The sequence below is a fragment of the Aplidium turbinatum genome, chromosome 1 (genome assembly GCF_918807975.1).
Source record: "Aplidium turbinatum chromosome 1, kaAplTurb1.1, whole genome shotgun sequence".
NCBI lineage: Eukaryota > Metazoa > Chordata > Ascidiacea > Aplousobranchia > Polyclinidae > Aplidium > Aplidium turbinatum.
Window position 1 is genome coordinate 33,111,702 of NC_137472.1, and position 20,348 is coordinate 33,132,049.

The 20,348-nt window shown below is 38.1% G+C and overlaps 1 protein-coding gene across 1 annotated transcript; it reads left to right on the forward strand.

The window, feature by feature from the left end:
- The first annotated feature begins 616 nt into the window (after nucleotides 1–616).
- Nucleotides 617–3,163, forward strand: LOC145771732 (uncharacterized). The gene is made up of 2 exons (XM_082583463.1): nucleotides 617–760; nucleotides 847–3,163. Exons 1-2 carry the CDS (start codon nucleotides 753–755, stop codon nucleotides 2,369–2,371), a joined length of 1,533 nt encoding a protein of 510 aa, XP_082439589.1. The 5' UTR covers nucleotides 617–752; the 3' UTR covers nucleotides 2,372–3,163.
- The last annotated feature ends 17,185 nt before the right edge of the window (nucleotides 3,164–20,348 follow it).

Sequence of the window (20,348 nt, forward strand, 5' to 3'; positions counted from 1 at the left end):
GAAATAAAGAATGGAATGTCGATCAGAGAAGTTGCCAAAAGAAGACATATTAACAGGACCACTTTAGGTCGCTATTACAAAGAGTGCAATCGTCCTGGATCTGATAATGGTAGACTCTCAGAAAACATTGGCTATAATAGAACGAAGGTAAAAAGTCTGGTGTTTCCTTGGGAGTTGGAAAGTCTGCTCGCACAGCACATAAAAGACCTGGACGATAGATTTCACGGACTCACACGCACCAAATGCCGTGAGTTGGCTTTCAGTTTGGCTGACAAGAACAACATTCAGATGCCAAGTAACTGGGTGGTTTCTAAGATGGCAGGTTTGTTTTATTTTAAGCCTATGTTGTTTAAAAATTGAATGAGACTGTTCACCAGGCATTTAATTCAATAACATGATACGCTCTTCTGGTGTAAAATAAGCAAAACTATCACAAGGTGTTTTTAGTGATAATCTGCATTTATTTTCCGACGTTTCGTTAATCAGACACGATTAACTTGTTTATTAATTCTGTGTGGAAAATTGTGTACGGTAGCACATTGTAGATCACATTGGTTTGTTTTTTCGACATTACTCAACACACACCACCTCTCAATTCTTTCCCATAAACTTTTGCAGGAATTGACTGGTTTGAAGGTTTCAAGGAAAGACACCATCTGACATGTCGTAAACCAGAAGCGACGTCTTTAGGAAGAGCGACAGCTTTCAACAAAACAACTGTTGGGGAGTTTTTCGACAACCTTGGAAGAGTTATGGACAGGTCTCGTAACAATAGCCTAACATTGCTTTGTACTTAGCAATTCTTATGATCTGAAAAAGGCTTCATTGTATCGTTTTGTGTTTTAGGTACAACTTTGCTGCAAGTAGAATATACAACCTTGATGAAACAGGTGTCACAACCGTGCAAAGACCAAATCATATCGTGACAACGAAAGGAAAAAAACAAGTTGGTTCTGTGACATCTGCAGAGAGAGGAGAACTTGTAACAGTTGTATGTGCTGTCAGTGCTTCAGGTGTTGCCATTCCCCCCATGTTTATCTTTCCAAGAGTAAGATATAAGGAGGAATTTGTTAGACATGGACCAGCAGAATCCATTGGAGAAGGTACCAAATCTGGGTGGATTAACGAAGAAAAATTTTTGGTCTACTTGAAACATTTTGTGAAGCATAGTGGTTGTTCCCCCTCTCAACCTGTCCTCTTAATTCTCGACAACCATGAGTCTCACGTTTCTTGTGAGGCTGTGGAGTTTGCTGATAAAAGTGGCATTGAATTGCTGACTTTGCCTCCTCACACTTCTCACAAACTTCAACCGCTTGATAAATCAGTGTTTGGGCCATTTAAAGGCTATTACAACCAGGCTGTAGATGGATGGATGCGAACCTACAACAACAAAACTTTTCGGATTTATGACATTCCACAATGCGTTAAGGAGGCTTTTTTAAACGCTATGACGCCAAGGAACATCACTTCTGGCTTTGCCTCTACAGGAATATATCCTTTTAACAAAAGTATATTCACAGACACAGATTTTGCCCCATCACTTCTGAGTGATAGACCAAATCCCCAAACAAGTACCTCCCATCAACCTGAAGTGAATGAAGCTAATGTTATGGCCGCAGTTCCCAACACTATTGCTAACCGATCAACTGATAATGCTTATTTCTTTGAAGGTGCGACACATTTACCCGTATCTTCATTGCAAGATCTCGAGGAATATCACGCCTCAGAAAGCTTCATACCACCCAACGAAGTTATTCCATTACCATCAAGCAAAACCCCAAGAGTTCAACGCAAAAGGAAACGAGTAAAAAGTCGGGTTCTCACAGAGACTCCAGAAAAACAGGCAATAAAAATTCAGCACGAAGAAAGACGTGCAAAGCAGGAAAAATTGCTCAGAAGAAAACAAAAAATTATTAGACCAAAGCCAAAGAAACCCCCCACAAAACGTGTGCTAGCTCTTAATGAAAGCTCAAGTTCTGATGAGGATGATGCAGTTCCTTTGGACGATATGTCAGACACAGCATCAGAGAGTGGAAGTAGTGTAAATGAAGAGCAAAATCCCAAAGAACTTGCTGTAGGAGATTTTGTTGTTGTTAAATTTAATACCAAAGAGAACACACGTCATTACATTGGCAAGATAGATGACGTGGGCACAATCGACGAGGAGCCTGAAGCTCGCTTCTTGCAAAAGGTTCCATCTACAAATAAGAGTGGAAAGCCATCATTTACATTCAAAGAAAATGATGAAGGGTCTTTTCCACGAAGCGACATAGTAAAAGTTTTACCCAATCCACAAAAAGCGGGAGGAACTGCAAGAAGGGAGAGCCATTTTATATTCAATTGTTGCCTGAAAGAGTTCAATTTGGAATGATAACATATTGATGTTGACAATGCTTAATTACTCTTACGAGACAGTTGATTGACAGTTACTGGTCGTTGTTTGTGTTGCATGTTTTTTATTATTTTTGTACTTATACCGCTGTAAATGTTTGAGACATCTTTTTCATTGATTATTTGTGAAACAATGTGTATTTATCCAACTTTGAAAAGGTGGGTTAAATTACCCCAGTGTGGTTCAAATCACCCTTTTGAGTGGTTCAAATCACCCCAACCCAAGGGTGATTTGAACCACTTGAGAACTTTCTGAAAATACTTTATATTTTTCGTTGTAATAAATTTCATTTGCAAATTCACTTTGGGCTTGCTCAAGTACATCCTAGACTTGGATGTCATGCAAAAAAATTGCTGAAAAATTGAATCCTGAAGCAGACATTAGGAATATTGAGAAAAGTGGTTCAAACCACCCCACCCTCCCCTACTGAATCTTACGTCATGGAATTTTTCCTAAAAATGAGCCAAAATTGCACCATCGTTCGTAAGACTTGTGTCAAACCTGTTTAAACATGAAATATTGCATCATCACCTTTGAACACCTGTTTGAATTGCGTGACAATGTCTTTCACTATTACGTCACAGTACTGCGTACGTGAGTTTGAGATATTGATATCTATTCTGGTCATTCATTTTAAAATTGTTGCTTGAAGAGGTTGGTCGCATGTTTAACTGGTTTGCTTAGTGCTTGTCAGCTGGACGAAAATTTCCGTCTATTATCCAAGTAATCTGTTCTGTAGTGACAAGTTTTAGTGGTGTACGGCGTTGCATCCCATTTTCGACAACCAGGTGGCTAATTTTACAGAAATACAATTTTGAATAGACGTTTCAAAGGAGTGTTTCTTTTTCGGTCATTACATGCAGACGAACGGATTCGGGAATCTTATGTTACAATTTTCCCACGAAAAGATTATGGTTTACCGCTGTGACCACATTGTGCGGGAATATTAGTTATTGATGGAATATATTCATCTGCGATCCCCAGCGCTGTAAGTCTTGTTTGTAATTCCTGACGTTTATTTTAACAAAGTCTTAATCCGAAGTGCTAATTTATGTCGACTGGCAATATTGTCGTTTTTATGTCGATTCGATGTTGTCGGACATTGAATCGTTGTTAAAAAGGAGAACTAGGTTAGTTGACGTCCGAGGGGAAAACATTTTTTGATCATATTTTGCAAAAATTATTCTTCTTTTAGTAATGTTCTTCACATCATTGAAATACTTATTTTATTACCTTGCCGTCATCGTCGTTGTTTATCGTTGCTAAAAAGAATTCTAGGGAAGTGGCGAATTTCTTTAAAATCAGCCACATTGGAGACACTCGTGCGAGTGTCGTTAGAGTTAGATGGTCCCGCATCAGTACTGGATTACTATCCCGATAAAGCAGTTATTGCGTGGTGCAACGAATCTATTGTAGGACGTCACCCAAGCCCAGATTTCAAAAACGCTAAGTGATCATTTTAGCATTGTTGCAAGTTTAATTCTATTTACTTGTGCTATCGTTATTTTTATTTTGTATTTTGGCCTCCAAGCACACAGATTTGGCCGCCGAGAAGGAGCTCCCGGTAGGCCACGATGGCTGCCGAATAAAAACGAGTTTTAAGGCCTGTAGGCTACTGTGTTGCAAAATTTTGTGCCGTAAATATTATTTTGAGGCAAAAATGAAAGATTATAATCAGGCTAAGAGCGAATAGCAGAAATTGTTATATTGCAAAATGTGTAGTAGCTTACATGACTTTAAAAGGGCACCATTGCCCCCCTGCCCCTCCATCGGCAGAAAAATTGAGGGCAGGAGGGGCATCCGCCCCCCCTGCCCCCCCGCTTCCGGCGCCCCTGGCTACATTAGGGTGGCTCGTTTTTGAAGTTATTTTTTAATTTCACTCGGGGTAGTGGGGAAATGGTGCCAATGAGTGAGAAAACGCCCATGACAAAATTTGAGATGCGTAACAAATTGTCTTCAGCCTCCTCATGGGGCTCAAAAATCGAAAAATGGGGTCAAAAACGCACTTTTTCCAAAAAATTAGTTTGGATAGGTACAATATTGTTTAGATAGGCTATATCTAATTAACCTAAGAAAAAGTTGGAGTCATTTCAACTATTCCTTCAGCTTCCTCACAGCTTCTGAAAAATTTCCATTTTGCTGAAAATTTCGCATTTTTGTGTGTGGTTACATAACCACAAAACGTCATAGCATTTCTCTTTATTGACCTGCCCTGAGCTGTTGTGTTAGTTTTTAATGGAATTGGGTTAATTTGGTAAGAAAAAGTGACGTCTTTTATTTGAATTTACGTCACTGACGAAGCCGTGGTTGTCACAACGAAAGCTGATAAAGAATTGAAAGAATTTCAACAATAGGCTACATGTTTCTGTTGCTGTTTTAAGGTAAAAATAACTTTTACTTAGTTAACACATGATGTTTCAAATGAAGATTTCTGTAATGCCCTCAAGAACGATAATACACAGTAACAACAGCAGTTACTGTAGGGCAGGGGTGTGCAACCTTTTTTACAGGAGGGCCAGATATAAACAACTGGGTGAAACCGCGGGCCGCATGTTTATTTGACATATGATTTCTAGTAGTTGCAGGCACAAAAAAGTAGTTTTTTGTTATTCATATGGTATTATTAGGGGATCTCCTTGCAGAAATAATAAGTTAAGACGTATAAATTTCTGAAGAAAACTGCTATTTAAATCTATTGTCACACAGTCTTTAAACGAGTTCAGTGAGAAGTTTGCAGCTGGCTTCTTTTCCCCACGGATTTTTCCAAATTTACTTCAATGGAAGTGCTAGCAATAAAGCGAATTACTCGAAGTCCATTTTCCAAGTGTTCGTCTGTCAGAACCGATCGATAGGGAGATTTTATGACGCCCATTTTAGAAAAAATTGTTCGCACAAATACGTTGAGCTAAAAAGAGCCATTTTTGAAGCCATGAACTTTTTCAAATGTGGAAAGTCATCTTGGTTGAGATGTTTGCGGTAAAAATCGCCAAGATTCATTTCTAAATACTTTGCTTTCAAATCCGTTTTTTCTTGAAGATCAATCAGTTCAAGTTGGATATCACCTGGTGCTTTGTCAATGTCTGTGTTGAATGCCGAAGAGAATATACCAAACAAATGTTCATGAGATTTAAAGTCCTTGAAACGAGCCAAAAATTCATAGGCCTACAACAATTTTTCAAGTTGGTCTGCAAATTCAGTTTTCTTCTCAGGATGCATTCCATGGTCTCTCAAAGTTGGAAAGTGGAAAAGATTTCCTGTCTGTATGTGGCTTTCAAAGTCGTAATTTGTTCATAAAGCCTTTTATGTGACCATACATCTCATTCGCGTACTGTTTTTTTGCTGCAGTCTTGCATTGAGTTCATTCAATTGTTTTGTTTTGCCCTTTTCAATTGCCACTTTTTCAATTTTTTTTTCTTCCAATGCCTCTACTTTTTTACTTCTAATTTTAACAAATTTTCTATTTTGGCTGGTTCAACAAATTTGGCAAGGAATGGGCCGCTAGGATGAAGTTGTTCTGATCCAACTGCTTGTAGGCCTATAGACTAGGCCTACATTAGGCAACTGCTAAATTTGACGCAAGCCGGCTCTACAAAAGGTCTAAAGCAAGAGATCAAATAAAAAGGCGACAAAGCCAGAGACAATAGCAGGGCTCCACCTCTGATCTTCTGACGTTCCAAATAATTAAATACAACGGATTAGCGGTGGCCGGTGGGAAATTTCTAAAATGGTTAACAGAAGGTGCAAAATTACAATAATCCACTCCACAATGAATTGTTCACATGTACCAGACTAAACTAAATTATAGGGGTTAGTTGGAAAGTTTTTCTTTTAAAGTGAAATTTAAAACAACTGGTGCATAACCTGACAACTTGAAGCGGCTTAAATTATCACCTATGGTGTCCTGTATCTTACAACCAAAAATAAGTATTGAGTCAATTCAGCTTTTAATGGAAATTTAAAATAAACAAACATACAATTGATTTTCCAACTAACCCCATGTCTGGGGTTAGTTGGAAAACATCATGGGGTTAGTTGGAAAACGTCATGAGGTTAACATTTACATGTCGTTGTAAGCAAATAAATTACTTTCTTTCAAGTAAAAAAGCAATAAATTCAACAACCAATTACTTTAAACCAGGGTTTCTCATCCTGGAGGCCATGGACTCTAGTAGGCCATGAGCCTTTTTCAAGGGCGCCATTGAAAAAAAATAATTTTTTTAATTTATTTACTCTATGTCCTTTGTACTTTCCAAGTTATTCAAAGTTCTAACTAAAACCTTACAATGTGCTAAAAACAAGTATATTAGAGCTTATACTACTTTCAAAAGCACAATTTAAAAATTCAAAAGTATTCAAAACATTTTCCAACTAACCCCATCTACAATTTTCCAACTAGCCCCATCAGGACATGACTAACAATTTTCCTAAAATATTCAAGCATGGTTCATTTGACCAACATTTATTTATTTCTCAGTATTGTGGAACAACTACAGCTAACACACACCAAAAAACGTGTGTCTATCTTTAACGCCATGGACGCATAAGATGTTTCCCAAAGAGCCAAAAATTTTACTTCATAGCTAAAAAAATAAAAAATGTTCGCCCAACCAGGTATACCTGGACTCAGCAAATCGAAACTAACATGGATTGTGTGTTTTGACAAACTACATCACATGGTGGCAGTAAATATTTTAAAAAGTTTTCGGGAGTTGCAAAAATGCTGATTTTTCAACTAACCCCGCTTTCCAACTAACCCCAGTCTCCCCTAAACACGTTTCGCGGGCCGCACACAATTCAAAATTGGTACATCTTCACGGGCCGCACAATTTTTCTTCGCGGGCCACATTTGGCCCGCGGGCCGCACGTTGCACACCCCTGCTGTAGGGTGTAGGCCTACTAACGGTTACAATAGCAAGCAGCAAGGCTTACGAAAGCGATGCAAACCAGCGAAATTATATCAACAAACACAATCAAGGTTTTCAACAAAAAAACAAAAAAAACACAAATTTTTTGTTCAGATGTTAAATTGCTTTTTATTGTCAAACTTCGGCGGTAACTTTCGGCTCAAAGCTTCAAGATCACGCGGCGCTGGTTCGACTCTCGGGGTGTGCGCTTGAGCAACGCACGTTAAGGACTGCTCTCCATTCAGCGGCATCTAATGGATGGAATAATTCCCCGGCAACATGACTTCAACAATCGGAAACTTCACTCTGTCAATCTCGGTGACCGGGCTTGCGTTAGTGGTTCAAAGCCTCTACAAGTATGCGAAACTGCCAGGATTAAGCTCTTCAAGAAGATTTCCCAGTCCGAGGATAAAGATTCAATCAATCAATCAGTAACGTTGCTCTAATGAAACCATCTCTGCTTTCTTGACCACAAACTTTGCTGGATGCTGCGTTACCAACTTTATCATTCTTTCCACTGCTTGTGTGTGGCACTATGGCAGGGAATTTTGAAGAGCTCACTTGGCAACGGTAGTGGAGTTCCTTGACTGATTGCTTTGCACATTACGTCATCTGTTACATCTTGCAGCAAAGGTGGTGGTGTGAGATCAACGTTTTGCCAGTCACTTAATTCATAAAATGCCGTGGTGTCAAAATTTATGATTGGAATTTCAAAACCTCTCACACTAGGGAAGACTCAGGTAAGTTGGCCTAATGGGCAAGTTGGCCCACTATAAATATTTTTTTAAGTACAATAGTTATTGTTACATATCATACACATAATGAGAAAGTGCTGTTGAAACTACCTTATCACCAGGTTGGTAGGCTCTAGCAAGCAATATAAACAAGTGAGCCCGATTTTTGTATGAAAAATTATGATTTTTAAAATGTTTGGATTTTAGAATTTTTTAGATGTCGAGTGAGGTTTTTCTTACTATATAAGAAAGGTTATTATTTAATGAGTGCAGCGCAAGGGTAGTTATTAAGGCTCACTTTGACGGTGAAACCGTTGTTAGAAGCTCGATAATTTGACATAAATTTTAGTTTTTACGATATGGTTGCCATGCAGGGAAGTTGGCCCATTTCATGGGTGAGTACGTTAGCCACCATGGCCAACTTGCCTTCATGATGAGGTATTATATAGAATGATAATAATTGACTAATTAATACGATAACTTATTTTTGAAAGCTTGAAGTAGCCTATCATCAAGTATACGAAGTAAGTAAATCGCGGCTTTACATCGGCATTAAACGATCAATAACAATAATACACTTCCTAACATCGTTTTTATGCCACAGATTGCGACAACTTATTCTTAACCCACATGGTAAGAATAATGTTAGGCTAAGTAATTATATCAAGAAAACCAATCGCGGAAATGTGTCTGAGCAGGTGTATGAAGAAAAGCTAAGATGTTGAAGAATGGTGTGAGTCAAAGAAAAATATGCAACCACTTCTCAAGCGACGGTCTAAAATGTAGCCTATCTCGTTTCGGAGATACATTAAAAAATGTTCCGATATTGGTACCCATGCAAAAATGGGGTTTGTACTGCAAACAAGGTCTTACCTATCAGTATCGTTAAGGTGACCAGAACGGCAGGAATGAAGGCATGCCCTTCCAACTACATGATATTTGATAAAGCCTTCGTTATTTTCTAAAGCTTATTTTGTGTACCGCTACTCATGTAAAAATAGTTTACTGAGGTAAAATACAGCTTTATAATAGTAGATTATGTTATAAACCATTATGTATGTATGCCTCTATAAAACCAAGAAATAATAATATTAGAAAGAAAATAAAATTGAGGAGAAAGAGAACTTTTCCGCTGTTTAATATACCGTAGATGGACACTTTCGGCCACGTGGCCAACTTACCTTCCATGGTGGGCCAAATTACTCGCACAGAAAGGCAAGATGGTCCATTTTAATTTTTTCGGAAAACTTGAAAAATTATATACCTGAGAATGTTGGTTTGATGCAAGAATATGTCCACTTTTAGAGTGGTAAATTCTCTACGCTTCAATAGCATTCGCTTTAACATATGTTTTGTTAGTATAGCTCACAAATTCAATTTTACATTTTGCTGGGCCAACTTACCTGAGTCTCCCCCTGTTTCGTTTTGCTATCAGTTTTGGGGCACGCAAAACTCTTCTCAATCCAAGTTCCCGAATAATTTTACTATCGTCAGCAAACATGTATAACAAAACACTTGATGGATAGCCATTATATCTATTTCTTTGCATCACTGGAGGAACGATTTGTTTGACTTCTGTTGGCAGGCAGCGTATTCTGTTTCGTACATGTGCTTAGCACCATGTGTAGCAGATGGATTGCACTTTAATTTGAACCACATTGGTGTATATACTTTCATAATAATTTCCACCACAAGAATTAAAGTGCCAGATGGGTTGGATTTCGTCACATAGAGACGGAAAATTCTGTTTGCTGTCGTCAGCCGGCGTGAATGACATATTGTTCCAGGATCAAGTTGAAATACAGGATCATTCACAATGGTTTTCGATACTGCTCGGTGGATTTCAAATAGATACTTTTGGTCAGTACTTAGGTCATCACAATCCACTTCTATAGTTTCAGTTACAATTGCGCGAGATTTAACGTTAACAGCAACTTGTTCGCAACTTCCCAATGCTTGGCCAATTTCTCCGAGAATCCACCTGGTCCACTTGTTTTCCCATCACGTTTTTGAATTAAATACCTTAAAGACAATTCATTTCCATGAAGTTGGCAAATTAACAACTGTAATGGCCTGCCAACCGCTCTTTCCAAGAGTGCAACAGCTCCAATTTTTGTGCCTGTATTTACATTTGTTACGTCGCAACCAATTGCTCTCAAGTATTTTAAATCTAGATTGAATGTGTTGGAAGTAAAGAATTTTATAATAGCTCTCAAAATATTTTTTGAAGAACCAGATTCCGGAGTGACATGGCCAATGAACTTTTGATCCAGGCTCTTGCAACATACATATATCTTTTTCTTTAACTAGTGATTTTGAAAACTTGCTGCCTTTTTTTACATTTGTAAGTGTTTCATCAATGCGTCCATCAAAATAAATGGCAAATGTAGAATCAAAATCTGCATGACTCGAGCTTTGTGCTTCTCTGCGGACATTTTTTCTTTCTCGACAAATTTTACGTCGATCTGTAACATATAGCTGTCATCATTTTTACTTATCACCCCAATGTCAAGCAACAATGAGCTTGCAATAAAGGCTGCTGTTCTGTCAGACACACCTGCTCTGTCGCACACTTGAGCTAACAGACGAGAGACTACGATTTCTCCTTTGGTTGCTTTTACCGAAAACATTCTCAGAGTCAGCAAGCTCCTTCACAAGTTAATGCATCACTATATCTTCACATGTTACCGATGTGTCTATGTCTCATTCAGACGATGATGAAGCCAGTTCAATCCTGCGCTGAACGTATTGATTTGGTTGTGCTCCTTGGCACTGTTTCCGTTTGTTTTTCCGCTGATTCATTTTTCTAACCCTGATCGTTTCACGGTGGTCAATACCAAAAATAATCATTTTTCTATTCGTGCACTGGTCAATCAAGAAGTCCTGCTCCTTGCAGGTCACATTTTTAGAAGCAGAACTAGTGCAAGATGTAGAATTGAAACATTTACAATCAGCAATATCAAATAGCTTCTTTCCTTGATTTTGAATGTTTTGTAGTTTGTCTTGGTACAAGGGACTGTCTGCTCTGAATGGATAATTTTTCGAAATTTTCAGCAAAATGGAAATTTTTCAGAAGCTGTGAGGAAGCTGAAGGAATAGTTCAAGTGACTCCAGCTTTTTTTTTAGGTTAATTAGATATATCTAAATAATATTGTATCTACCCAAACTGTAAATATTTTTGTAAAATGTTTTTTTTAATTTTTTGGAAAAATTGCGTTTTTGACCCCGTTTTTCGAATTTTGAGCCCCATGAGGAGACTGAAGACAATTTGTTACGAATCTCAAATTTTGTCATGGGCGTTTTCTCACTCATTGGCACCATTTCCGCACTACCCCGAGAGAATTAAAAAAAAAGTTTAAAAACGAACCACCCTATTGTACATATTTTATGGCTCATCATCAACTAATAAGTTGCAATCAATTTCTTACAAATTTGCCTCAAGTAATGGCACACCCATACCTCAAAGCTGGCACAAGAACAAAACAGCAGGTAAGCTTTTAATGTGGAAGATAATTCCACAAGTTTTTATTATGTTTGCTACCTATTATATTTTACAATCTAGTTTCTTGATTTAGGAGATGATTGGCTACAAGGCTACATTTAGCCTATGCGTCGAAATAACCTGTCTAATCGAAAACCAGAGGCATCTTCTTTGGGTCGAGCTACGGCCTTTAACAAGCAGACGGTGAATGAATTCTTCATCAATTTTGGATCTGTTATGATCAGGTGAAGTAAAAATAGATTATTTTAACAAATCACAAAAATAGGTTATTTCAACAAATCATAAAAATTAAAATAGCCTTTAGCCTACAATATGGTTAGGCTACTAATGACAGCTTGATACTGTATAAATAAATATATTGACAAACAGATGTAGCCTTGTGTTTGCTGATGTGTTTGCTGTAGGCCTACTATAAGCGGTGGCATGCACTATAAACGCAAAAGGAAGTAGCCTACCATCCCTTTTTTTTCATCTTTCCACGAGTGCGTTGCAAGGTCGAATTTGTTGCCGCTGATCCTGTTGGATCACACTCCACTTGCGCGAAAAAAAAAACCTGTTGGATCAGTGGGATGGGCCCGCAAATCTGGGTCAATGAATGAGGATTTGTTTTTGACGTATTTGGAGCATTTTTCTGAACATACTAGCTGCTCACCTGAGAAAAAGTCTGGCTATTATTGGATAATCACAAATCACATATTTTCTTCAAAGCTGTAGAATTTGCCAGAAAACAAGACATTGTGATGCTTACACACACATCTCCTACTATACATCTCCTACAACACATCACCTCCGCAAACACCCCATAAATTATACCGCCACTCGACAAAGCTGTAGCCTAGGTATATAGGCTATTCAAGACATATTATAGTGGTGCAATGGACAACTGGATCAGCAGCAACCCTGGAAGAACAGTTAGCATGTTTAGAATCCCTGAAATAGCAAAAACTGCATTTTTATTCGCCATGACCCCAAGTAACATATATCTGGATTTTCGTCGGCAGGAATATATCTTTTCAATTTTGATGTACAGTATTTAGTGATTCAGAGTTTGTGGTTCTGCAAAAAGACCTCCCCGAATCCGTTCGTCTGTATATAATGACCGAAGAAACACACACTTGAACTTCTTTTCAAACAGTGTATTTCTGTAAAATTAGCCCACGGCTACCGAAAACGAGGGGGTGCAACGCCTTACACCACTGAAAAACTGTCACTACAGAACAGATTACTTGGATAAAAGACGGAACCTTTGTCCAGCTAGCAAGCACTAAGCCAACAGTTAAATGTGCGGCCAACTTTCAAACAATCATTTTACGAATGACCAGAATAGATAGCAATATCTCAAATTCACGTATGCAGTACTGTGACGCAATAATGAAAGACAATTATGAAGTCATTCCAACAGGTGTTTAAAGCTGATGTAATATTTCCTGTTTAAACAGGCCCAAACAGGCCCAAACAGGTTTGACACAATTCTTATGAACGCTGGTGCAATTTTGGCACATGCTTTAGGAATTTCCATGACGTAATATTCAGTAGACTTGAACGGTTTTTATATGACGTTTGATTTGGTGAAAATTGTCGGGAACAGTTTGCTTCAAGCTTAGTAGGCTAACTGACAGACCGATGAACGTTGAAAATGTTATTGAGAGCAACTCTGTGACTGCAGGAGATCCTGAAGAAAATACTGTTGCTAATGCCGATATCACACAGTCTTCCATTCCTCCAACCATTGAACCATTAAAGGATCCTCCAGCCAACCCTTGTCCGAACTTCTCTGAGCCCGCAGGAAATTATAAATCTCTTGCTGATGTTTACCCATCACCAAAAGCAGCTCCACGGAAAACTAAGATTAACAGACGCAAAGGTAAAACAACCATTCTGACCAATACAACAGAAAAAAAAGACATTGAGGCACAATTTCTTCAGCAACAAAGAAAAAATTCGGCCCAACAGAAGAGAAAGTAAAAACAGGGCAACAATTCTACCAAACAAAGCAAATATAAAAGAAAGAGAATCGTGGTAGTAGAGTCCCCAGCAACCGGCTCTGATGATGCATTGACCATTTCAGGCGTGAGTGCAATCGGCTCACACTATGAAGAGAGTGACAAGCTAGTGACAATTTGAGTTTGCTCGTTGACGATCTTATCTTGGTAAGATTTCAAGGAAAATTTAGAGCTTGCCATTAGCCTATGTGAGTCAAATTGATGGGTTCGACGACCATGGTGAACTTGAGACAAGGTTTTTGATAAAATGCGGTGGATCATCTTGTGACATCAATGAATACTTGTGCAGACATGTTGCGCTGGGGCTTGGCAGAGAGTGCTGCTTGTGAGTGTGGTGAAATGCAGACGGCAGCCCACATTATCAAGGATTTCCGGCTATACAGACCACCTTATGGTATGGAAGGCCTAGTATCTATCAACGACGATACCAGGCAATGGCTAACCAACGGATGCCCTGACATATATAGCGACAACACGAGAGAAGAATGAAAACTTCATTTACAAAGAGGATGATGATTGATGTGTGTTCGTTGCCTAAAGAAGATGTTGTGAAGAAACTGCCCGTACCAAAGGCAGTTGGTGGAACAGCACGTTGTGAAAAGCGACTGATTTTTCCTTGTCAATTCAGTGAATGGAACATTGATTAGCTGTAGCTACTAAACTGCTTTTAGGAAAATTTGAAAAATTTGTTCCAACAACCTCCAAAAAAATTTGAAGCCCCAAGCAGAGCCCAAAATAGGGATGTAAAGTGGATGGAAATAGTTCAGTTGAGCTCAAGGGGAAATACCTCAGCTGCATATTTCTTCTCCTCCATACCTATTTGGGACTATGCTAAAGGAGCCTTAAATTTTTTTTTACGATTTCGCTTAAAGTTTATGCAAACCTCCTTTGTTAATTTACAAATGCTGTAGCCTACTAGCTATTTTTACATAGTTTCAAAGTCTGGAGGTAGTGAATCAATGTAAAACTAGCTGATTTTTTACAATTGTCTGTGTTTTTGCTGGCCGTAATATGTTGCTCAACTTGCCTCAACTTACCTCATGGTGCTACACAACTTGCCCGGTGGTGTCGCATAACTTGCGGTAAGTTGTGCAATCGTTACTCGAATACAGTGCAAAAAATAAAAATAAAACCAACCAGTTTTTGTCTTAAAACTTGGCTTATTAGCATGTTTTTGAAATGCAATACTTGAGTCTTCGAAAATGTTAGTAAAAAAAATAGATTAAAAAAAATGCTCAACTTGCCCCGCCTACATTAGGGAGGGCCGTCGGAAACAGATCGCTTAGCAACTCGAGTTTCTTAGGAGGTTTGTCAAGTAAATGGCGAAATCAAAAACCATTTTTTAATTGAACGCCAGGAAGACGGCGCACAACTGGGACCTAATCGGTAAATCACCCCATTCCAGGGATGTTGACAGGGTTGCCATACCGTCCTTATTTCTAAGATTTGTCCTTATTTTGAAGAACTCTATCTTAGAAAATATTACTGTCCTTATTGCTAGGAAATGTCCTTCTTTTTGACTTGAGTCCTTATTTTGTCTTATTTTCAACAGTTAGTAAATAAACTTAGTGGAATGACAGCCAAATCCCTACTACAGTAAAAGTAAACCTAGACCTGAGTTGTCTTGAGATGCACAAAGTATTTTTTTACGAACAATGAGTTGCTGGAACACATTGTTTCTGGCAAACAATATGGCATGTGATATATAATGGCTCGTATAAATGCTGAGATTTGTTCAAAATCGTTTGTTTTACTTTGTATGAAAATTTAATTTTTCTGTTATCCTTATTTTGGGGTTCATGTCGATGGCAACCCTAGATATTGCAGTGGCGTATATTCAGAGTTTGTGCGCCGCACACCCATCAAACATGGTTGATTCATCAATCATCATACAGTTAAACATGCAAGTAGGCTACTTGGTAGCCTATATAAATGGTGAAGGCAGGGTATACAAGTAGCCTAAGTACTCGGTAGCCTATATAAAAAGTGATGGCAGGGTATACAAGTAAGGAGGCTTCTTGGTAGCCTATATAAAAGGTGAAGGTTTGGTATGCAAGTAACTAGGCTCTTGGTAGCCTATAAAAAAGGTGAAGGCTTGGTATGTAAGTAAGTAGGCTACTTGGTAGCCTACATAAAAGGTGAAGGCATGGTATGCAAGTAAGTAGGCTACTTGGTAGCCTATATAAGTGATGAAGGCAGGGTATACAAGTACGGTAACCTGAGTACTTGGTACCATAGCCTACATAAAAGGTGATGGCAGGGTATGCAAGTAAGTAGGCTACTTGGTAGCCTATATAAAAGGTGAAGGCATGGTATGCAAGTAAGTAGGCTACTTGGTGGCCTACATAAAAGGTGAAGGCATGGTATGCAAGTAAGTAGGCTACTTGGTAGCCTATATAAATGATGAAGGCAGGGTATACAAGTACGGTAGCCTAAGTACTTGGTAGCCTACATAAAAGGTGATGGCAGAGTATGCAAGTAAGTAGGCTACTTGGTAGCCTATATAAAAGGTGAAGGCATGGTATGCAAGTAAGTAGGCTACTTGGTAGCCTATATAAAAGGTGAAGGCATGGTATGTAAGTAAGTAGGCCACTTGGTAGTCTATGGAATTGGTAAAGGCATGGTATGCAAGTAGGCTACTTTGTAGCCTATTTAAAAGGTGAAGGCATGGTATGTAAATAAATAGGTCACTTGGTGGCCTATATAAATGGTGAAGGCGGGGTATGCAAGTAGCCTAAGTACTTGGTAGCATATATAAAAGGTGATGAAAGGGTAGCCTATGCAAGTAAGTAGGCTACTTGATAGCTACTTGGTAGCCTATATAAAAGGCGGGCATGATATGCACGTAAGTCGGTTTCTTGGTAGCCTATATAAAAGGTGAAGGAACGGTATGTAAGTAAGTAGGCTACTTAGTAGCCTATAGGGCCTATAAAAAGTGAAGTCAGGGTATATGGACGACACAGGTATCAGATAAGTATCAGTGCTCAGTGAAGGCAGAACAGGTAGGGTGTTACCCTACTGACTGAAGCAAGTACCATAATCGGGTTCTGTTTCAGTGAAACATATAATCATAATAGTGAAGTGAAGGGATATTTAAAACACAATTCGCAATTTATTACAGGTATTCAGGACAGTAATTCGTAATAGTGCTAGTGTGGTAGCCTACCAGTCGTATTTTACGTTGATTGATTGAATGCAAATAATGACAACATACTAGTTGCTCCGGTGGAATCAGCAGAAACTCACTGAGCCATCAATTCTACGCGATTTTAGCATCCAACAGCTCACAGAGCTTTTCGTCGAGACCGATGCTCCTACATCGATTGACAGTTTTCCATGCTGCACACAAGCAGTTGAGCGCGCAGTCAAACTCGCCACCGAAGTGAGCGATGAAGTCATCGGCCATGATAGTAGTCGTATTTTACGTCGTAGACATGAACTTATTCTGACGCGAACTGCTGCTCGTTCACAGCGTCCACGTTTTGAGTCAAAGAAAGATTACGTTCTGTGATTGTTTCTGACTGTTTACGTCGTTTTGTGTATTTTTTATTTTTTTAATTAGGGAACGTTCAAATATTACGTAACGCCTTCGAGGGGGAGGGGGGGGGGGGTTATGCAAAACGTTACGTTAGCGTCACATCGGGGGGGAGGGGTTCAAGCAAAACGTTACGTAACGCTTTCGAGTACGGAATGGTAGTTTTTTGTGCTGAATTCGTAGTGAAAAAGCGTTACATGGGGGAGGGGGGGATTGAAAAAAGCGTTACATGGGGGAGGGGGGGGTCAAAAATTCGGAAAAAAAGCGTTACGTAACATTTGAACGTTCCCTTAGGCTACTTTTTTTTTGGAAAAACAATTTTTTTTATTTTATTTGGGTGATATTGATTTTTTTGTGCGGCGTCTTCCCGCGGCCCGATCTAAAAAAGGTTTTCAGATTATTTGTTTGTGACCTAAGCCTCCTATCTGAGCCGAGTTGCTAAGGGATTTGACAAAAAAAGTGCATTGACGGCCCTCCCTAGCCTACATGTCTGTATACAACGCCCATAATATATTTTTTTAGAATTGGTATGAGACAGCTCTATCCACATGTTTTCACAGTTTTTGATTATTATTATTATTTATTTGCGTCAGACAAAGCTGTTTATAGCCAAAACAAAACAACGAAATAATAAACAAACTGCAAATGCACAAAGGTCACAGAGAGCCACTTGGATGTCGCCAGTAAAGAGCTGACTAAATATTTACTGTTACAAGTTTACATACAATGAGCGTTGGAAGAATTGAAACTATTAAATTAAAGTGTTAAAGTACTAAGTTAAAGTATATGAAATCAAAGTTAAAATTAAAGTATTAAATTAAAGTGAAAGTATTAAAGTATAAAAATTATAAATTGTAGATCTTGCCTTTCAGAGTACCATGATTGAATTATGATGGTACATTCCAACCCCACCAGCATTGATTGGAGGATCTTCTTGTATAAAGTTATATTCAGCAATATTAACTAACGGATTTTCTATTTTTAATTTTGTTTCCATTATGCACATTATATTAGGTTTAAAATCCAACTGAGTCATTAATTCTTCTGATTTAAATTTGGTTTTTATTAAGCTAACCATGCCGGCTGCGTAGCAGAGTGGTGAGAACGTCTACACGACGTTCGAAAGGACGTGGGTTCGACACCGCTCCAGAGCATGCGGGTGTGTCTCGGCAAAGACACTTAATGGCAAACCAAAATAAGAGGAGAAGTTGACTCGAAGACTATATGTCACTATTGTCACTTCGCTGCTTCCTGTCGTCTGTTGTATCGCTTCACTGTATGTTATCGCAATGGGCGCAAATAAAAACACAATTATTATTATTATTATCATGTTGAAGTGAAATATTGAAAAATGTTTTTTGATCCATGCTTTAGTTTTGTACGAATTTCAGGAACGTCTGCATACTCAGAGGTGGTGACGAAGGTTTTGTTGGACTTTTTTTGTGGCAAGATTCGCAGGCGTAGAAAATGTTTTCTGGTCATGAAAATATTGTTTGCTACTAGAGAGGAAGTTTTTGAGTAAGAATTTACGTAGTCAGCAGACATTGCAACAAAGAAACTATTTCCATTAGATAAATAAACAACCAATGTCCAATGATATAGCCCTAAGATGCAAAAAGATTACGGAATGATTGTACAACAAAGCTAATCAGTAAATAAACCACCAACATGTGCATTTATATCTTATAGTCACGATAACATAACTGAGAAATTACTTATGGATGACAAAAGAGACAAGTCAACGCAAAAACTTGTAATTGATTAAGACTAAATAGTACTGTAGATTCTTGTAGAACATATACTGTAAGTATAACGAATCAAGTCGAAGTGGTGTGAGCAAAACTTGGAAATAAAAGCACTATTACTTCGTCATAATAAAAAGTTTAATAAGAAAGTTAAACATTAGTTTTCCACTGTGCGCTACGTACCAAGTTAATTTTATTTTTAAGTAGATATTTTCAATAAAAAGTTAGTGCAGAACTACAAACCATTGGCCAACAAGCGGAAAGTAAACAAAAAACGAAGTTGTAACATGCAGTACAATGAACAGTCCATTAATAAAAAAGTTTAATAAGAAAGTTAATCATTAACCTTTCACCGTAGGCTACTTATCAAGATATTTTTTTTTAAGTAGAAATTCACAATAAAAAGTTAGTGCAGAACTACAAACTATTGGCCAACAAAAGAAAATTAAACAAAAAACAGAGTTGTAACATGTAGGCCTAGTACAACGAAGTTAATGAACAGTCCAGATTCAATCCTTTAGAAATTTGATTTGGTGTTGATAAACAACCTTTTTTCTGAATCAATGGTTAGGCTACAGCACCAAGCCTGGACAGAGTTTTATCTTGTTCGGGGCGAAATGAAGGTTGACTACGATTAGGTGAAATATAAAAAGTCCAAACAGATTTCTTGTTACTTTTCTCCACTAAATCAGTGCTTCTCAACCTTTATTTGTGGCGACCCAAATACTAAGGTTAAATTAATAGCGAAGATTTGGCGACCCCATTTTCCAAGACTACATTTAGCACAACGCTTTGTAAGCATGAAAAAATGAGCCACACCCACATATAACACGATTAAACACATTGGCTACCTAAAGATACGACCTGATTTGTCACATTTTGCAGAAATTTTCAGATTTTGCTAACTTTGGGTGAATGTTTAAATAAATTTTTCTAAAAATTATATTTTTACGCTTTCTTTAATGTTTTCCCCAGATGACACAATAGGTTTTAACATCCTTACATGTTGAAAAACCAAGAAAATTTAATTTCAAAGATTTTAGTCAGACTGTTAATTTTTCAATAACAGTCTGATTCAACGTTTTTCAACTTACTTTTTCTCATTTGCTATTGCTTCCCCAAGGCAACAAAAAGCTTTTATATCATTAGGAGACAACAAAAAGTAAAAAAAATCTCAGAAAATGTCAGTCAAACACTAGCAGTAGCTGCAATCAAAATCTGCAAAATGTGACAAATCAGGCCACATCTCCAGGTGGCCATGTTAAACATAACAACAAAATGTCGAATTTAATTAATACGAGCTTTGACTTTGTATTGTTTCAACAAGTTTGTCAAAATTTGGGGTTATCTTGCCCATTGCCAATTTCATGTCATCTTTAGGCTGAAGACAATCTTCTCCTTTGTTTTGATGAGAGTAAGTGCAAAAAACCCGCTCTCCCACAGGCAGGTAGTAACAAATAGCAGGAGAGCTTTTACTGCGTGCGTGCCAACAACAGTCTTTTCATTCTTGACTTTTGTCCAAAATTGACCAAG